The sequence below is a fragment of the Gadus morhua genome, chromosome 4, assembly GCF_902167405.1.
Source record: "Gadus morhua chromosome 4, gadMor3.0, whole genome shotgun sequence".
NCBI lineage: Eukaryota > Metazoa > Chordata > Actinopteri > Gadiformes > Gadidae > Gadus > Gadus morhua.
The window spans coordinates 18,723,993-18,744,133 of record NC_044051.1 but is presented as its reverse complement, the minus strand read 5'-3'; the positions used below and the strand labels follow the sequence as shown (position 1 = coordinate 18,744,133).

The following is a 20,141-nucleotide window of genomic DNA, read 5'->3' as shown; positions in this document are numbered from 1 at the left end:
GTGTTGGGACTGTCCAAGCACGCCCCCTAGTGGCAAGTGTTGGGACTGTTCTATTGTACTATTAAACTCGCAGCACAGATTTGTCCGTCTATCCTCGGTTATCCCGGGTTATCCTTCCCCATCCAGGCCAAAAATTGGGAATATCTGAAGATCCGTTATTCCTCTCGGGTTGTTGAACTCCTGAGCTGTCGTTGGCGCATATTGGACATGGACATCTGTGATATCAACGCGGTCAGTATAGCCTAATATATATTTCCCATTATACCTTAATGATCTGCTAGAGCAGGTGAGTCAATATTTTGGTAGGATTATTTATCAGCTTTGGTCGTTTATACGAGGACGACTCGGGTTATTATTATCAACATTGACCGCGGCGCTATGTAGGCCTATCGTAATTAAGTCCTCTTTACATTCAAATAGTAAATTAGATGACGAGTTGGTCCTGCATCACTGAATAGTTCCCTGAAGGAATGACCATTGACGGCAGGTGATGCAGGTTATTGTTTAAATGTTGGAGCCTTCCATGTTGAGGGCCACATTGACGGAGATTCTGTAATGCACATCTTATTGACTTGACGGCTTTTTTTTATGTGGGGTGGAATAGTACGTTTAAAATGTTGAATCCAAGCCATAATGATAGTTTAGAAATAAAAATATGTTGAATGAGATTATAATTTTGATATTGCATTAAATTAAAACCTAACCATTATGTGAATTTATGTATATTTTATTATTATTATCTAATTAAGACAGGCCTACTAGAATAAATACAAATAATTTGATTCCTTTTTGTATCCATTTTCACATTATGCATATTTTGTCTAAATCTTTGTGTCAATAGCAATGATAAATTCAATTATTTGTCTTCACACTGTTTTGAAGTGTAAGTGAACAACAGCATGTGTGGTTCAATCAGCTTAGCTCAGACTACCCTCAGGCTCCACATGGGCCTCACGTCACATGGACTGAGGCCCAAAATCAAAGTGACATACTGAGAGCATTAAGAGCTAAGAACCTTAATGTGCCTCTTATGTAAAAGGTGTGTCTTGCTGCTAGGCTATCAGCTACTCTGCTACTATGTGACCATGATGGTACCATGCATGCTACCAGATATCAGATACCAGGCTACAATGTTATCATGATACCTGCTACTATGGAATCATGCTACCCTGCTAAGATAACCTCTGCTACATGCTGCTATCTGCAACCATGTGACAGTGGTGTCTTTGTTCATGTTGATGTAAATTAATTTGGTTTATTCTTCTTCTGATAACATGTTTCAAGCAAACCACAGTTATGAATGGTTCCTTCTCCACATAATGGACAACACCATATAAGGTTTTATCAGTTTGTTAAAGACAAGTTAAAGACTACATACATGGCCACTTTGCCATTTCCGCTAAAGCCAAGACAGACCAAGGGTTTACCTGGGTAAATTAGAACATGTAGGCTTATTTACCATTCCACCCACTTCCAATATAAATTGTTTTCTTTCCTGTGTTCGGGAAAGGCTTCATGAACCACCTCCAGAACGCAAGTTTGTTTACCTTGTGTCTCTGTTGTAATAAACCAAGTGTTAAGCATTTACCACTCTCCGAGTCATAACTAACCCGAGACGACCATACCACAAAGGATCGAATTAGCTTTTCATCAATGGACACATGCATGTTTTGAAATATGTTTGCTTTAGTGTGAAGGAGAAGTCAGTGAGGTTGAACCTGACTGGCTAGTAGAAGTTTCAGTGTCTCATGCAGGCACCTGGCGACCAGTGACTACACTGTGATTGATTCATCCTTCTTCCCTACATGTGAACAGTAGTTCATTTGTTGTACTGCTGTTTACCGCTACTGCCCACTTTGGAAATAACTCTTCTAATCCACAATAAGCTATTGACTCAGACACGAGTCACCATTCTGAACTACTTCTAAAGAGGCGTATCTGAGACTGACTGCACGCTTTGTGTCTGATTATTGGGTTACGTAACACTGATTAACTTTCTCTGCATTTCCTGGATTACAGACTTTTTTGTAATATATTCAGGGCTGAGGTATGAGCTCCTTGTATCTTTAATGTCACATTCCTTTGGCCCGCACGCTTTCTCTAAGCCGCTGACTGAATTTAACCTAAAGGCAGAGCTACTGCACTTGCTAGGTTTTTACTTCAAATAAACAGACTATGAATGCACTTACCCATCTATTTCCTTTAAAATGTTGCTTATGGAAGGTTACATAACACTTTGTGAATACAAATACCTTTTGGTTTTTGCTGTAGCAGCAAATTGACAGCGAAACAAGGGGAACCGTTCTGCATGTAGAGACACCCTGAACCACCCCGTGTGTGTGCTTGGTGGTCCTACACCCCTGAACCACCTCCCTGTGTGTGCTTGGTGGTCCTACACCCCTGGACCACCTCACTGTGTGTGCTTGGTGGTCCTACACCCCTGGACCACCTCCCTGTGTGTGCTTGGTGGTCCTACACCCCTGAACCACCTCCCTGTGTGTGCTTGGTGGTCCTACACCCCTGGACCACCTCCCTGTGTGTGCTTGGTGGTCCTACACCCCTGAACCACCTCCCTGTGTGTGCTTGGCGGTCCCCAGGACGGGGAGCTCCAGCGGCAGATCGAGATGGAGGTGCGAATGCAGGAGGGGGCCAGCCGGCTGCTGGCGGCCTGCTCCCAGCGGGACCAGGCCCTTGAGGCCTCCAAGAGCCTGCTTACCTGCAACGCACGGCTCCTGGCCCTCCTGGGTCAGCTGCAGCGCATGAGAGAGTCCCAGGTCCTGCAGAGGATTGGTCACAGGTCAGGGGGGGGGGGGGGATTCAAACAGTAGTTAGGGGGAGGGGGTGTAGGAATATGTGGCCTGGGAAGCCTTATCAAAATACTTTAATTCATAAAGTCCTAAAGTTCAAACTGACTTGACTTGAATTGAATGGATTGATGAAGGGGCGGATGAATTTATGGATAAATGGACTGGTGATGAATGAATGAATGGTGAATGTATGGAGATGAACTAAGAGGAGTATTTAGCTGGATTGATAGTGAATGTAGACGGGGAAAGAAGGTATCTGTTTCATTGCAGGTCATCGGATGCCAAGGACACACTACCCTGTACAGGGAAATTAGCCATTTCAGGTGAGACATGGCTCATTGGTTAAACAGTGAGAAATCCTACATAAGCAGTCTGATTCTATAAACCCAAGGCATGTTAGCCTACCATGCCTCACGCTTAGCGCTGTACATCAATACTGCGTGTGTTGTGCCCCTCTGTAGGTCTCAGGATCCCTCTCATGTGGAAAGACTCAGAGTACTTCAAAAACAAAGGCGGTTAGTGAACCAATACCCAGATACAGACCGTAACGAGAAATGATCCTTTACAATTGTATATGTATTTATGAAAAATATGTTTTGACAATAGTCTTTTCCTTCCTTTGTTAGTTCCTTTGCTAGTTCTTTATTTAGTTGTATTCACTCATTCATTGTTGTTTTTTCTTTCTTTCTTTGTTGGTATTAGAAATTGTTTGAAATGAATGTGTCGTTAAGTCACCAAGACGGGAACTCGGGCAGATGCATAGACAAACATGTGTTTCGACACCTTGCCACTCCCAAAATGTCACTCTAGCGTGCCAATGACGAAATATTTATTCTGTTATTAAAACACCATAAAGGCTCTTATGTTTGTGTGTCGGCTCTGACTGCCAGTGGCTCTCTGGCTCAATGAACTGGAATGTCTGTGTTATTGCTATTGTGATATTGCTCTATGTCTGTTCGTATTGGGGTGTGTCCCCAAGGTCTCTCCCTCTCTCTCACGCTCTCTCCCTTTCTCCTCCATTCTCTGGTAGAGTTACATCAGTGTGCAGTGTTCTGCCTGCTCCAGTGTGGTAAAGACATTCGTGACACTAACCTGGCGGTGGTGGACCGGACGCTGACAGACATCTGCTTTGAGGACACAGTCTTATTGTAAGTGTAGCATGCTGACCCCCCCCCCCCCCCCCTTCCCTTTCGTATGCATTCTGTACAACAGAAAGAAAAATCGCCATTAATCGCTTTTTGGTCAAAATCGACTCAGAATCTTGAATCAAGGTTCAGCCATACAACCTGGGGGTCAAAAACCCTGTGTCACTACATGAATACAGCCCCCCCTTCCCAAACGTGTCTACCAACTTGACGGTACTACTATTAAATAATTGATATTTTAGAATTGATATTTATGCAAATCAACCTTGCTGAACCCAGAACCTTTCACCTGGGATTGCCCCCCCCCCCCCTTTGACCCCCGGGCTCTGCCCCCCCGTGTCTGTTCTCCAGTACAGAGGTGGAGCCGGGATTCCAGCTGCGGGTGGAGCTCTACAGCAGCCCCATGGCGGACGACGCCTCGTCAGGGGCCCGGAGGCTGAGTCTCCTGGGCAGCACCCTGGGGGGCCAGTCCGGCCGCAGGATCCGGGCCGCCTTCGACGCCGCCACGGCCTGCGGGAGCGGCTCCGGCGTCGGGGGCGGAGAGAGAGCGGAGGACCAGCCCCCTGCTCTGGCGCCTGCCCCCGTCACACTGTGAGCCCAGAGCCACCGCCGCCTCCCTAGGCTCCTAGAGGCACTGGCGCCGCCGGGGATGAAGCTCGATTCTACACACCTCTTATAAGGATCCTATATCCCGAAATCAAATTGGTGTTGAAACGTGCTCTGAAACACCTTTTGTCACGTAGACGCTATTTTTAGTCCTCAGCAGGGTAGAGAAACCTCACGCTATGTCTGCTATGTTTGCTATGTATGTATGAATTCCGTCTATGCGAGAAGCTGTCGCTAGTCAATCTTGATTTAAACCCAGCGTAAACATCACCCCAACACAACCTCCTGAAGAGGTTCAGACAACGTTTGTCCTCATCTCTCTGGTGTTCCCGTCTGAAAAACAAACAAACGCTTTTTATTAGTGTGATTTGAAGACAGATTCAGAAGGCACTCCTCAAAGGACATAGTCTTTTTGAACCTCATATCCCAGGCTTTTTTAAATAAAAAGTCAGTATCCACAACTGATGGATTTCATTTGTGTACACTTTGAAAACAAAGTGCAATATAAGTTAAGATCAATGGAAACATGTACTACTTACTATACAATGGCACAAAGCACAATTCACGAAAAATAATAAAAACACACCATAACAGGGAATAATTGATGCAAAGAGACAAGAATACAATATATATATGACATAACCAATGATTTCCTGAGGTTACCGATTGTTTCTGATACATTGTTTTGAGTTTTATGTTTTCCAGATTTCTTCTTTCTTATAAAAGCTTTTTTCATGCCCCTTGGGGTCTTGGTTAAGGGGGTGTCATACATACAAAGCCTGTGAAGCCCTTTGAGACTCTTAACTGTTATTAAGGGCTGTGATAATGAACAGTACTTGTCTTGTCCCTAGGGGCCCAAGGTTCCATCTGTTGGGCCACACTACACTGACAATGGATCACGTACAGGACAGCTTCAAGACCCATGACCTGTCTCTGACCGCCACAGGTCAGTGGATCTCTTGGAGTACCTCACCAAATGTATTTGTCTGCAATTCTAGCACCTCCAAGAGTTAGTTAAATACTGAAATCTCCATAGAATGACCATAGGATGTGTGTGATTGGTAGACAATTTGTGGTTTCCGTCTCCACCAAGACCCCACTAGTCTTAATGGGTTGTTCAGCAACCATCGTATTGATGATGTAATTGACAAACTGTCTGCAAACAAAAAAAATCCTCTTATTTATAAGTATGCTGCCCAATTAGGCATATATTTCCTTGACAGTCACCTTTCCTTCTAGAGGACAGTCCGTTCTGGCTGCCGCTGTACGGCAGCATGTGCTGCCGGCTGGTTGCTCAGCCCGCCTGTATGACCAGGCCAGTTGTAATGGGCAGACTGAGAGTCAAGGTAAGCCATCTGTCTACTCAATGTGTCTGTCTTTCTGTCTGTCTGGCTGTTTTTTGTTTGCCTATTGCATTTTTTAATTTAGAATCTCTTCGTTGTTTGTATTTTTCCATTACTTTTTTGTAACCCCATACTTCCACCTAATTAGTCGACAGCGGACGCTGATGGCTGGGAGGATATATACGGTGTCCTCAGAGGGCCAACTCTGCTCTGCTACCAATGTGAAAAAGACATGCAGTCAGACGAGCTGCCGCTATTGGTAATCCCTGTTAACAAGGTTGGTTCAAATGAAAACAGTCCCTTAATTCCTTTACATACCTCTTCATTTAATCCCTTGTTCGACTTGTTTTCAACTGTGACATCTATCACAGTTCACAGTATCTATCATGTGTGTATTGATAGTATTTGCCCTTGGCTTAAAATCAACTTGGTACATCATCGGCGAAAATACAAAGGGAAAATAACAGAATAGTAATAAAAGTATTTAGATTCAATCCTATTCAATTGATTTGACCACCAATGCCTCACTTGGTGTGTGTCTGGAATCTGTAAAAACACGATCTATGGTTGAAACGATCTATGGTTGACCGTTGCCTGCATGAATAGTTCATAATCAGCTAAAGTTTGTATTTATATTGTGTGTGAACAAAAAACAAGTTTTAAGGTGTCTTATACACACACACACACACACACACACACACACACACACACACACACACACACACACACACACACACACACACACACACACACACACACACACACACACATACACCCATACACACACATTTTCTCTTTCAGAACACCATTGTTTCTGTGTCAGAAGAAGAAGTGCTTCCAGCACCAACTTTGCTGATCAGCACCAAGTGCCACGGCGAGAACATAGCTTACACAGTGGCTCCTCCCACACCTCAAGACACCCAGCGATGGCTGGTGCTATGCCAGCAGCAGCTCCATGACCTGAGTAAGTTAAGGGTATTACATGCTAGACAGACAGACAGACAGACAGACAGACAGACAGACAGACAGACAGCCAGACAGCCAGACAGACAGACAGACAGACAGACAGACAGACTGACTGACTGACTGACTGACTGACTGACTGACTGACTGACTGACTTATTGTGGCGGCGGTTGAATAGAGGTTTCGTGCCAAGGTGGATTCTTATTCACTTAAATAGACACGTGTCGAATGTTTGATTCATCGTTTCAGTGTTTTATCAGCAAGGTTTTGCAAAGCAACACATGTACGGCTCATCTATCAAAGTAAATACTTTTATTCCACTGTACGTTTGGGCAAACTTCATATCATTCATAGCACTTTGACGAGACAATTGAGAATGTCTAGCGAGCCTACACGAAAACCAAGGCGATCATATATTCTTCCCTCTATAATGTGGCAATGTATGTTTTTAAAACAATATAGCTAATGGCCAATAGAGGCCGCGAGTGAGACATTAGCGGCAAGGAAAGTGTCTCAGAGATTTCCTTATTATGCAATTGGATCTCCTGTTAATCCCTGTTAAAGTTTATTTACCCTTTTGGTCAACATGGCACCGGGTTTGAATGACATTGTGATATTATAGACCTGCAAGCTTGAAGGAAGCAGCCAGATGTGTAGCCTCAAGGATTCATTTACCACCCTTTCAGTGGCAGTAATATCATCAACAGCTGGGTGCATGGCATTTTTAAGATATTGAAGTATGAATAGGCTACTATATTACTTGAACGGTGAAAATCATTTCGGGAAACATAACAGAAGGGTCCAACTTTTCACTGGCATATTTTGAATACCAAATAACATGTAGTTTACCTATTTTAACATTGTAATCATTGTGACAGGTGAGTCAGGTCTTGCCTTTATGAGTCAGGAGCAGCCAAATAATAACAAAATAATAATATAGCCTACATAATCGTCATCAGCCCTCATCGTCATCCCCTTTATTTTCTGTACATGTTGGCCCCGAAAGAATGTAATCACAGTTCAATGCACTAATTAGTTATTCAGAATGGAAAGATGCAAACAATATAATCAATTTAAATTATTAGCTTACTCGTTTCAACTCAGCCTGTAATCAGTAAGTGACGCAGGCTGTGCCGGCAATATCAGAGCTGGGCGGTAGTGTCTCTCAGTGTGCCCAAAGACCTGCTCCACTGCATTCCAGTGGCTGCCAGTTGAGATACCAGTTGTGAAGTTAGTTTGTTACCGGCAATTCCTCGATCTGTTCCAGTTTACTTACTGGCACTGAACATATTTGTTTTTGTTCTTATCATTTGTTGTAGTTGTTTTATTTATTGGTTCAAACTTCATTGTTATTTGGCTAGTATTCATAGCCGTGGGAAGAAATCGTTAATGAGGGGTTCTGATGAAATGTGCCATTTGGCAAATCATGCATTTAAACTAGAGCTGTCAAGCGATTAAAATACTTAATCGTGATTAATCGCATTAATGTCATAGTTAACTCTAATTAATCGCGATTAATCGCAAATTATTTTTCTATGCTAAATATCCCTTGATTTTTTTGTCCCATAATTCTTCTCATTTTAATTCTCTTATCAACATGGTGAAGTGCATCGGCTTGCCTTGTGCAAATGATTTTTTATTGATAACAACATTGGCATATACACTGATCAAAACAGGACGATACAAAAAAAGAGCCTATAGTGCAATTAAACGACTGCTTTGAACAAATGTCATTTGAACATAGCAGTCAGGCTACTGCTTCTTTGTTTTGAGCCAAAGGAACAATTTTTTTTTTTTTTTTTTTATAAAATAATTGCGTTAATAGCGCGATAAAAAAATTAACGCCGTTAAATTTGGTTTGCGTTAACGCCGTTAATAACGCGTTTAACTGACAGCTCTAATTTAAACGCAAATAGTGTTATTCAAAAGACTCAACTGATTTGTCACTGCACACCGTGACACCGCAACCTTTTTTCTGCTTCATGTTGACCCTTGAAAATATTGAGACTTGGCTAGCTAGCATAATGAGACATTACTATCTCTAGAAGCATAATGAGACATAACCAGGGCTCTCAAGTTTTGAACTGAGTTCAGAGTGAGATTTTGTTGGGGGGGGGGGGGGGGGGGGGGGGGGGGGGGTATATTAACATGTGACTGCATACAAATGTGTCCACAGACATGGTGACTAATGTATGATAGTAAGCATTATTGGCCCTTAGCACTAATATTCAGATTCAAAAGGCTCAAAAGGCTATTTGCTTAAGCAACACCAGTGGAGGCATATACTTTTCCATGAACTTTTAACCGTTGCAAACGTGCAAAAACATAATTATATATTTGTGTGGCATTCAGTCCAATGCTTAAAATATATCTGTGGCATTCAGGAGTAGGCCAATGCTGTGGTAAAGTGTAAAGTATGACCAAGTGTTTCTTTTTGTTCAATAGATAGAACTTTATCAATCCCCTGTCGGAGAAATTTGTTAATGTTTGTACCTATAAAACAATAATGGTAAAAAAAAAATACAAAACATGACTGTAACTAAGTCCAATCTGAAGGCTCTACTTAACCTAAGCGAACAGAACTGAGTAGGGGAGGGCGTAGCCTAACTAGTTTGTGAACGAAACGCAACGCAAATTCAATATGAGGCTATGTATGAGGCTTTAATATAATCCCGGACGATTTTGAAATTCCGCCACACACTTTTTTAAAAGTGTCTCAAAAAGAGGGCATGTCCGGGCAAAATTGGACGTCTGGTTACCCTACGTACGAAACCCATTTGAGTCTGTTCCACTGTTAAATAGTGGCCAAAATTGGTGGGCGCTATCCTGGTAATACCTCTGCGTGAGAAATACGAAGTGTGGCGTGTGAGCGTGTGCATAGGTTGAATTGCGTGTGTCTCACGCCGAATGGTTGAGACTTGAGAGCCATCATAACTATCTCTAGAAGCATATTGAAACATACATTTCTAGAAGCATAATGAGACATTACCTCTCTAGAAGCCTAATGAGACATTACTATTTCTAGAAACATAATGAGACTTTACTATCTCCAGAAGCATATAGAAACATTACTATCTAGAAGTATAATAAGACATTACCATCTCTTGAAGCATAATGAGACATAACTATAGTTCAGTGGTTCTGACACTTTTTATACTGTGTACCAACTCAGAAGATATTTGTCTCCCCAAGTTTGCTCTCAAACCATTATGATAAAACATAACAAAATACAGTAGCGTAGGCCGGTCCTATACAGCTACGCACAGCACACAAAGGAGGCACATTTATTCCTTAGAATAATATTACTTATTGTTGGTTCTCAGCTGTACAAAGGGGTAGCGCTAGTCCTGACACACAAACACATACACACACACACACACACACACACACACACACACACACACACACACACACACACACACACACACACACACACACACACACACACACAGACACACACACACACACACACACACACACATACACCCATACACACACATTTTCTCTTTCAGAACACCATTGTTTCTGTGTCAGAAGAAGAAGTGCTTCCAGCACCAACTTTGCTGATCAGCACCAAGTGTCACGGCGAGAACATAGCTTACACAGTGGCTCCTCCCACACCTCAAGACACCCAGCGATGGCTGGTGCTATGCCAGCAGCAGCTCCATGACCTGAGTAAGTTAAGGGTATTACATGCTAGACAGACAGACAGACAGACAGACAGACAGACAGACAGACAGACAGACAGACAGACAGACAGACAGACAGACAGATAGACAGACAATTGAGAATGTCTAGCGAGCCTACACGAAAACCAAGGCGATCACATATTCTTCCCTCTATAATGTGGCAATGTATGTTTTTAAAACAATATAGCTAATGGCCACTAGAGGCCGCGAGTGAGACATTAGCGGCAAGGAAAGTGTCTCAGAGATTTCCTTATTATGCAATTGGATCTCCTGTTAATCCCTGTTAAAGTTTATTTACCCTTTTGGTCAACATGGCACCGGGTTTGAATGACATTGTGATATTATAGACCTGCAAGCTTGAAGGAAGCAGCCAGATGTGTAGCCTCAAGGATTCATTTACCACCCTTTCAGTGGCAGTAATATCATCAACAGCTGGGTGCATGGCATTTTTAAGATATTGAAGTATGAATAGGCTACTATATTACTTGAACGGTGAAAATCATTTCGGGAAACATAACAGAAGGGTCCAACTTTTCACTGGCATATTTTGAATACCAAATAATATGTAGTTTACCTATTTTAACATTGTAATCATTGTGACAGGTGAGTCAGGTCTTGCCTTTATGAGTCAGGAGCAGCCAAATAATAACAAAATAATAATATAGCCTACATAATCGTCATCAGCCCTCATCGTCATCCCCTTTATTTTCTGTACATGTTGGCCCCGAAAGAATGTAATCACAGTTCAATGCACTAATTAGTTATTCAGAAAGGAAAGATGCAAACAATATAATCAATTTAAATTATTAGCTTACTCGTTTCAACTCAGCCTGTAATCAGTAAGTGACGCAGGCTGTGCCGGCAATATCAGAGCTGGGCGGTAGTGTCTCTCTGTGTGCCCAAAGACCTGCTCCACTGCATTCCAGTGGCTGCCAGTTGAGATACCAGTTGTGAAGTTAGTTTGTTACCGGCAATCCCTCGATCTGTTCCAGTTTACTTACTGGCACTGAACATATTTGTTTTTGTTCTTATCATTTGTTGTAGTTGTTTTATTTATTGGTTCAAACTTCATTGTTATTTGGCTAGTATTCATAGCCGTGGGAAGAAATCGTTAATGAGGGGTTCTGATGAAATGTGCCATTTGGCAAATCATGCATTTAAACGCAAATAGTGTTATTCAAAAGACTCAACTGATTTGTCACTGCACACCGTGACACCGCAACCTTTTTTCTGCTACATGTTGACCCTTGAAAATATTGAGACTTGGCTAGCTAGCATAATGAGACATTACTATATCTAGAAGCATAATGAGACATAACCAGGGCTCTCAAGTTTTGAACTGAGTTCAGAGTGAGATTTTGTTGGGGGGGGGGGGGGGGGGGGGGTGTATATTAACATGTGACTGCATACAAATGTGTCCACAGACATGGTGACTAATGTATGATAGTAAGCATTATTGGCCCTTAGCACTAATATTCAGATTCAAAAGGCTCAAAAGGCTATTTGCTTAAGCAACACCAGTGGAGGCATATACTTTTCCATGAACTTTTAACCGTTGCAAACGTGCAAAAACATAATTATATATTTGTGTGGCATTCAGTCCAATGCTTAAAATATATCTGTGGCATTCAGGAGTAGGCCAATGCTGTGGTAAAGTGTGTAAAGTATGACCAAGTGTTTCTTTTTGTTCAATAGATAGAACTTTATCAATCCCCTGTCGGAGAAATTTGTTAATGTTTGTACCTATAAAACAATAATGGTAAAAAAAAAATACAAAACATGACTGTAACTAAGTCCAATCTGAAGGCTCTACTTAACCTAAGCGAACAGAACTGAGTAGGGGAGGGCGTAGCCTAACTAGTTTGTGAACGAAACGCAACGCAAATTCAATATGAGGCTATGTATGAGGCTTTAATATAATCCCGGACGATTTTGAAATTCCGCCACACACTTTTTTAAAAGTGTCTCAAAAAGAGGGCATGTCCGGGCAAAATTGGACGTCTGGTTACCCTACGTACGAAACCCATTTGAGTCTGTTCCACTGTTAAATAGTGGCCAAAATTGGTGGGCGCTATCCTGGTAATACCTCTGCGTGAGAAATACGAAGTGTGGCGTGTGAGCGTGTGCATAGGTTGAATTGCGTGTGTCTCACGCCGAATGGTTGAGACTTGAGAGCCATCATAACTATCTCTAGAAGCATATTGAAACATACATTTCTAGAAGCATAATGAGACATTACCTCTCTAGAAGCCTAATGAGACATTACTATTTCTAGAAACATAATGAGACTTTACTATCTCCAGAAGCATATAGAAACATTACTATCTAGAAGTATAATAAGACATTACCATCTCTTGAAGCATAGTGAGACATAACTATAGTTCAGTGGTTCTGACACTTTTTATACTGTGTACCAACTCAGAAGATATTTGTCTCCCCAAGTTTGCTCTCAAACCATTATGATAAAACATAACAAAATACAGTAGCGTAGGCCGGTCCTATACAGCTACGCACAGCACACAAAGGAGGCACATTTATTCCTTAGAATAATATTACTTATTGTTGGTTCTCAGCTGTACAAAGGGGTAGCGCTAGTCCTGACACACAAACACATATACACACACACATGCATACACACACACACACACGCACACACGCACGCACGCGCACGCACACGCACACGCACACACACACAGAGCAAGTGACAACATTAAAAATAACAACTGTACACCAAAAACCTGTTTGAAAATTGTAAGGCTAAATATAAATTATATAAAGAGTTGGCTCGCATGTTGATAACTGAACTTCCATCATGTGTAAGTTCACCTCAGAGGAAGACGCACCTTCCTAATGAGCAGGGTGCGCCGCCTGCCTGTGCGAACACAGTCCTGCGATGTCTGGTCGGTCAAGATCAGCTTCAGTTTCAGGTGTGGCTCAGAATCAATCCTGTTCATGCATTATGTTTTTATGATGGCAAGTGAAGAGAAGCCTTTATCACACGGATGTGGTCGCAAAAGGAAGGAGAGGGCACACGGCGTGGTCCGAAAGTGCAGGTGTTCGCAGTGTTGCTGTTTCCGAAAGTCAGACAATGACTGCCTTCTGAAAGCAGACTTCAATGTTTTTTGCATGACAAATCCCCTTCTAACCAACAGTGAAGTCCTTGGCATTTCAGAGGTTTCGATGCTGAACAGGTTTCTCATCCAGTTGTTCGCCTCGGCACTGAGAAGTATTCGCGGAACTGCTCCGAGCGAAAAGAGGATCACAATGATGTTGTTCCTGACTATTGAACCTTGGAATTTGACTGCTTCAATCCAACACGTTTTCTCAGGAAAAAATAAACTGTATTTTTCTTTCAGTGCTGCGTGTTTTTAGCAGTTGCCGTCAGTTTAGCTTGTAATCGTGGATGTTTGCGAACGCCACAACCCGTCTATGCTGATATTGAAGCAAAAATATGACAGGAAAGGCAAAACTTATTTTAAACCCCATTTAAATGATCTCATGGTTAATTTTGTTTTAATTCGTACTAGTATTTCGATATTATTATGTTTGGAACAGGGCGAACCACTAAATAGCGCATTGCGTACCACCAGTGGTACGCCTACGCGTACCACAGTTAGAGAACCTCTCATCGAAATATTATTGTCTAATTTAAGATCGTCAATAAATCCTAGCTTATTTAGAATTCATCATAAAGTACTTAATACAAATTAATAATATTTATAATATAAACACATGTATGTTACTTTTAAGTTTTCTGCTGTTGAGTATTGGAATCTAGCTGTTAACATTTTATATTAAATATACTTGGAGCACATCATTTACGCTCCATTGACTCATCTCAAAGCTAATTGGCAGAAAGACGGCAATCAACAAAAACCTGTAGACTTCACACCCAAGAAAATCATTTGTAATGAATGTCAAAAGAACATGCGGAAAGGAATTCATTGTTTAGTTTGTTATATGTTCAATAGACTGCTGTGTACGTCCGGGTTTACTTTCAGAAGGTGTCTTAATCCCTAATTATGGGTGGTGATCATCCCTCGCCTGAATAAATGACACATGCTCTTCTTTCACCACAGACTGCTGGCAGCGATGTTGCACCAACCTCATGAAGATTGAAGAGCCGGTGCCTCGGAAAGCCTCCGCGACCCGGCAGGGTTCCTTGTATCATGAAATGGGTACGATATGCCACACGTGCCCTTCCCCTCACCCCTATGTCAACCCCCAACCCCATCTCATCCCCTCACCCCCAATGTCGACCCCTCACCCCTATGTCGACCCCTCACCCCTATGTCACCCCCTCACCCCCATGTCACCACCTCACCCCCGTGTCACCCCCTCACCCCCGTGTCAGCCCCTCACCCCTGTGGCACTGCTGCCCCACTGGAACCACCGATCACCGCCCTTGCAAGACTTATAATAAGACAACCGTAAAGGTGCCCTCACTCTCGGCCCCTCCACTCCTTTCCTCCGCTAGTATAGTGTGGTTCCCTCACCTGTGATTGACAGGCAGGATGGATTCCCCAAACCAATTATGGAAGAGGTGCCCTGAATGGTCAGAATTAGTCGGGAGAGGTTTTAAATCTGAACTAGTTCATACAGAGGCAGATGTAGACAGTGGTAGGGGCCTTCAAATAGAAACAGATGTTCTTAACTCTCACTCACTTATAGCTTACGGATGGCTGTGCCATTTATAAAATATTACACTTAAATAATCGCAATTATAAGCCTGATAACGCCAGACCTTTCATTTTCGATGCGTAATCAACGGCTGAAGACCAAAATGTTTCTGAACGTAATTTGATAAACCAACCATACAAGTCAGAGCAACAAAACATCTGATGCATCAGCGGCAGACATCTTGGTTGTTTTTTAAACTGCCTCAGTGGTGCCACATTAGGGCACTGTTCTGTGCATTCACTGTATCAAACCAGAACTTATTAGAAACGGTTGTGATTGGCGTAACACTAGAACTCCTGTAGTTCGTCTGTTATGCGTTTCGGTTAAAGTTGGACCATACAGGGGTTAGTTCTCTATGTCATTTTAGAACGGAAATTGGAGTGAAGCCTAGAATGGATGTCAACCAACCTGCTTCAGAACAAACCAAAGCAAAACCAACCATTCAATCTGAAGGGTGCCTTCCTGGTGTGATAATTACAGAAACAATGTGAAGTATTTATACTAATAAGGTGTTGTGCAGAAAGAAAATACGGTTGGGTTTGGTGACCCCAAACTGAGAGAATAGAGAATGATTGTTTCTCGTTTGATTAAATATGAGGACATTTTTGTCGCAAAACACCGAACACGTGAGCCACTGAGAGAAGATTGCGGCCATAGTTTGTCAACATTGGAAATGGTTCCATATTATATTGAATCTGGTTGTCCTTTAAATAGTCACTGTTCTGTCCTTGCTTGTCCCCTGTCCCCTCTTCATGCTTTAGTAACACCTTCTGCTGGGGAGGGGCATGTGGTCCAGGATTTGTCTGCAGAGATCACTGAACTTCTGGTGTCTTACTATCAAGAGAGGTGAGTGTGAGTGTGTGACACACCACTGTTACTACCTATTCAGTCTTTCTGGTTTGAAGATAACATGATCTAAAAATGATCTAAAAAATTAAAAAAAAACGATTTAGAGCACGTATAAACTCAGACCAATGCACGTACCCTGAAGAATGACCTTTATCAAGATCATGATTAATCAAGATAATTCAATAATGGCACTCCTCTGCCAACACTATGGAAACTAGCAGCATTGTTCACTCTTGTCCGTTTTCAGCATACATTTCACTGTTTGCATTGCATTACAAACACACACACACACACACACACACACACACACACACACACACACACACACACACACACACACACACACACACACACACACACACACACAGATTCATGTCATGCCCGCTGAGATTTAGTGTAAAGCTCCTGGGCTACATTATGGAACAATAAAGGTCTGTGTTGCTGTGGAGGCCCGTGCTTTCTACACACAGCGCCTAATCCTGTTCACACTTTTCTTACCAAACACTCGTCGTTTTACGTGGCATGTGGTCATATTTATGTCACTGAACAATAAGGACCCACAAACAGACATCACATTTTGGCATACACATGTCCATTGAACCAACTACTGATTGAGTTTATTTGCAGACAAAATGTGCCAATTTCGACTCAAGGAGCTGTGGGATTAGTGAAGGTTTCAATTCATTTTACTCTGAGGGACAGAGCTGCCCAGCTCGTCACATCCACACACTCCCTGGCCGGATGGATCAGGGTTGGAGTCGCAATTTAAGGAAGGAGAAAATCCTCCTATTTGTCGGAGGAGGATGGCAAAAAACATAGGATTTTAGACATGTTTTTCTAAATTAAACTTTTATTATTAAGTCAAAATGACGAAATGTTCATTAAATGAAAATGATAAAGGAATATATTTTAGTACATTTAAACCCATAACTAAAAGACGACATTTGATCACTGGTGCCTTAAACATCGTATTCGATGAATAGCTATGGATGGCTCAAATCTACCCCCCCCATCAGAAAGTTTAATAATATATGTAGTAAGAGATTCATTTATTGTGAATTTATTTGAACCACAGATGCATATTAGCTATTCAGCTAACCGTGACTGTAGCTCTGGTATGTAACCTGTTCTGTACATTGTCCATGTCAACTAAACCAATAAACTAAAAAATAAATAATAATAATTAAAGTTGCTATAGGTAATGCTGTACGATTTGAGAGTTTGAGAACAGAAAAGAAGGAGCATGATGTTTTACCAAAACCAACCACAGATCCTCCCTTCCATCTCTGCTCTCCCTCCCCCACTGCTGCCCAGTGCAGCTCATCAGTACCCTTCTATGAAGGTATTATTGAAGCAAACGTCTTTAGCATGCGTACACTAAAGTCACAAATGTGTAATAGTAAATTTGAAGTCATAAATATTTATTTTGCATGTGTACACTAAAGTCATAAATGTGTAACCGTAAATATTGTATGTACCATTGTAAACCCAAAATAGGGGCTACGAGTTCACAACTCCTTTCTTACAGATGTCCAAATCCTATCCTGTGCACCACAACTTCAAAGAGTCATGCACTTGAAACTTTTGCTACAATCATTGCAGCGCAGTGGGTGCAAAACACATTCGCACACCCGTGTTTCATAATCTGAGAACATGCACAAAATTCATGCATTTGTAAACCCAAATGTGAACTAATGCATCAGAAGTTGCACATCTGTGAATATTTCCTCACAAATAAAATTATATAGATCGCTATGTTCATTGAGCATTTTAATGAGCAAGCACAAGTCCATCGATACAACTGCTCTATCTAGAATCTGCTGCTATGAGTCTCAGCTGTTGTTTTTCTTGTAGATATTTTTGCAACATGTCTAGGTGGAACAAGGATAGCAAAAGGCCACATTTCATATGAGATATATTTCGCAGGAAAATTTACTGTGAATCACAATGTGTCAGCCATAAAATGGAGAGTGACGTCATCAGTCAAAATAGCTGTACCCCCGAAGCTCAAGGTATAATTTGAACACTGCTAACCCAGATGAGATGATAGATGAGTAAGAATTTCCATGGAAACGCCATGCTCCCCCAATCAGACTCATTGCTGTTCTCCGAACCAATCACAGAAGAGATGTCCTGAAGCAGGGGTGCCCCAATATGTCGATTGCGATATAAAAGGTTGATCGAAAATGTAGTGCGGGTAGATTGCGTGACATTCCAAAACAGAAATGTTTATAGATTTTTTCATTATTATTATAGATATATTTTTTAATTCATCCCTATGGCTTTTACCACCATTGTCTGTCAGACTTTGACAAATGGTTTCAAGACTTTGCTTTACTCGAAACAATCGCTACATTTTTTTTGTCACATTCCTGGTTATCATTCATCCTCACATAGTAAATCAACCGAACCCACAACTAAAACAACAAGATTAATTTACAGATACAAGTGTGAAAGACATTGTTACGTTGTACACGCCCAGTAAATATAATCCCCCATCATCGAGTGAGCCATCTGCTTTTGGCCTGGCTTTCATATCTGTCATCATGTACCAAAATGAGGCCCATAGTTTCAACCTGAGACATGCAGATATTTTGATAAAATATTTAATCACAGCAGAATATGAAAGTCAACATTGGACAGTTGAATAACTAGATAACATTGTAGTGTTTGTAACTGTAGCTTCGTATGAGGGAAAATAATTATATTTTTATCAACAATGTCTGGTTATAAGCTAGATATAGGCGTGACAAAATAATGCCTGCAGAAGTCCAGCCTGTAAAGAAATAAACAGATAATGTCGAAAATAAGTTGATGTCATTAGAACCACTAGTAGTAGTAAAAATTGAGAACAATCCTATAACACTTCACCACTATGCACAATTTGGTGGTGTTCGGATACCACGCTGATGCTGTGACATTGAAGGGAACATTAGCTTGTACCTTCAAGCTAGACATTTTGCGTGCAAGGGTGTATTCAGTGTGATTTTATGACATCCTGGCCCACATTTCTTTGTCGTAAGAGGTTTGCGATCTGAAGACGAGATGTCCTGCTAGACAACAACAAACAACTAAAGATCATTATCGGGCTTCAGAGTCCGACGTCATCCCCTCCAAATGACTATCATGGCAGGGGCCACACTTACACTGCATTGAATAGATGGCTCAGCCAGAAATGTTATTTACGTGACCAAACCGGTTTTTAATATGGTCTTTTAAATGAAGTGACAGCCGTAACCGTAATTCATCGCAGGGTACACACTACACACAGACGTTACGGCTGTTGTTCATTGTTGATGATAAAACCTGTTTTCCCCTTTGCAGTTGACCTTGAGGAGTGAGGATGATGGACACAGACTAGTGGTGGAGCTCTCCTCCCCTCCACCATGTTTAGGGAAACAAATCACTGCGGAAAACCCTTCTTCTCACCCCAGGTTGAACTAGTTCTCTCTGTCCTTTTCAGCACGGCATGACCTATGATTACAGTGTGTTGTTGTTTTGCATGCTGAAGGTTATCCCTCCCTATGATTGGATTGGCTTTTAATTATACTTTTTGATGCACACTGGAAAACCTTACAACCATTGTCTTATTAGTAACACAACTGGGTATCCATGTTATTTTGTTCAGAGATTACGAACACATAGTATGAATGATTTAAGATAATTGCGCAGCGCCATAGCTGGGACGAGTTCCAGACAAGAGATCAAGCAGGAGATATTGCTAAAAATAAAAGGTGTGTCGCCGGGCGGGAATTCACGTCCTCCATTGTGTGTTGCATTTCTCTTCATATATTGTCTAGACGTTTGTGTTTCTCAGGATTGTTGAGTGATTTGTATCGCTTTTGTGTTGTTTTATATATGTAACAATGATAGCTATGTCATTCAGACTATAAAAATAAAGATCACTATAAATCATCTTTCTGTCAGTTGGGCAGTGTTGGCAGATCTCAGGTGACAAGAAACATTCTAGATCCTGGTAAAGAACATTTAGTCTGCAGGAGACTTTTGTGTAAAACTGTTATATGTTTATATTTCAGTTTATATTTCAGTTACTTTTC

The 20,141-nt window shown here is 41.6% G+C and overlaps 1 protein-coding gene across 2 annotated transcripts; it reads left to right on the top strand.

Moving 5' to 3' along the window:
* Positions 1-51: 51 nt before the first annotated feature.
* On the top strand, positions 52-20,000 carry LOC115542804 (rhotekin). 2 transcript variants are annotated; one of them, XM_030355224.1, is made up of 13 exons: positions 52-231; positions 2,598-2,797; positions 3,078-3,130; positions 3,269-3,322; positions 3,838-3,955; positions 4,304-4,543; positions 5,410-5,504; positions 5,798-5,904; positions 6,050-6,178; positions 10,378-10,540; positions 14,634-14,732; positions 15,996-16,080; positions 19,408-20,000. In XM_030355224.1, exons 1-13 carry the CDS (start codon positions 208-210, stop codon positions 19,409-19,411), a joined length of 1,371 nt encoding a protein of 456 aa, XP_030211084.1. In that variant the 5' UTR covers positions 52-207; the 3' UTR covers positions 19,412-20,000. The 2 variants fall into 2 exon arrangements, with proteins under 2 accessions (XP_030211084.1, XP_030211083.1); XM_030355223.1 differs by lacking the exon at positions 10,378-10,540 and adding an exon at positions 6,703-6,865.
* Positions 20,001-20,141: the final 141 nt, after the last annotated feature.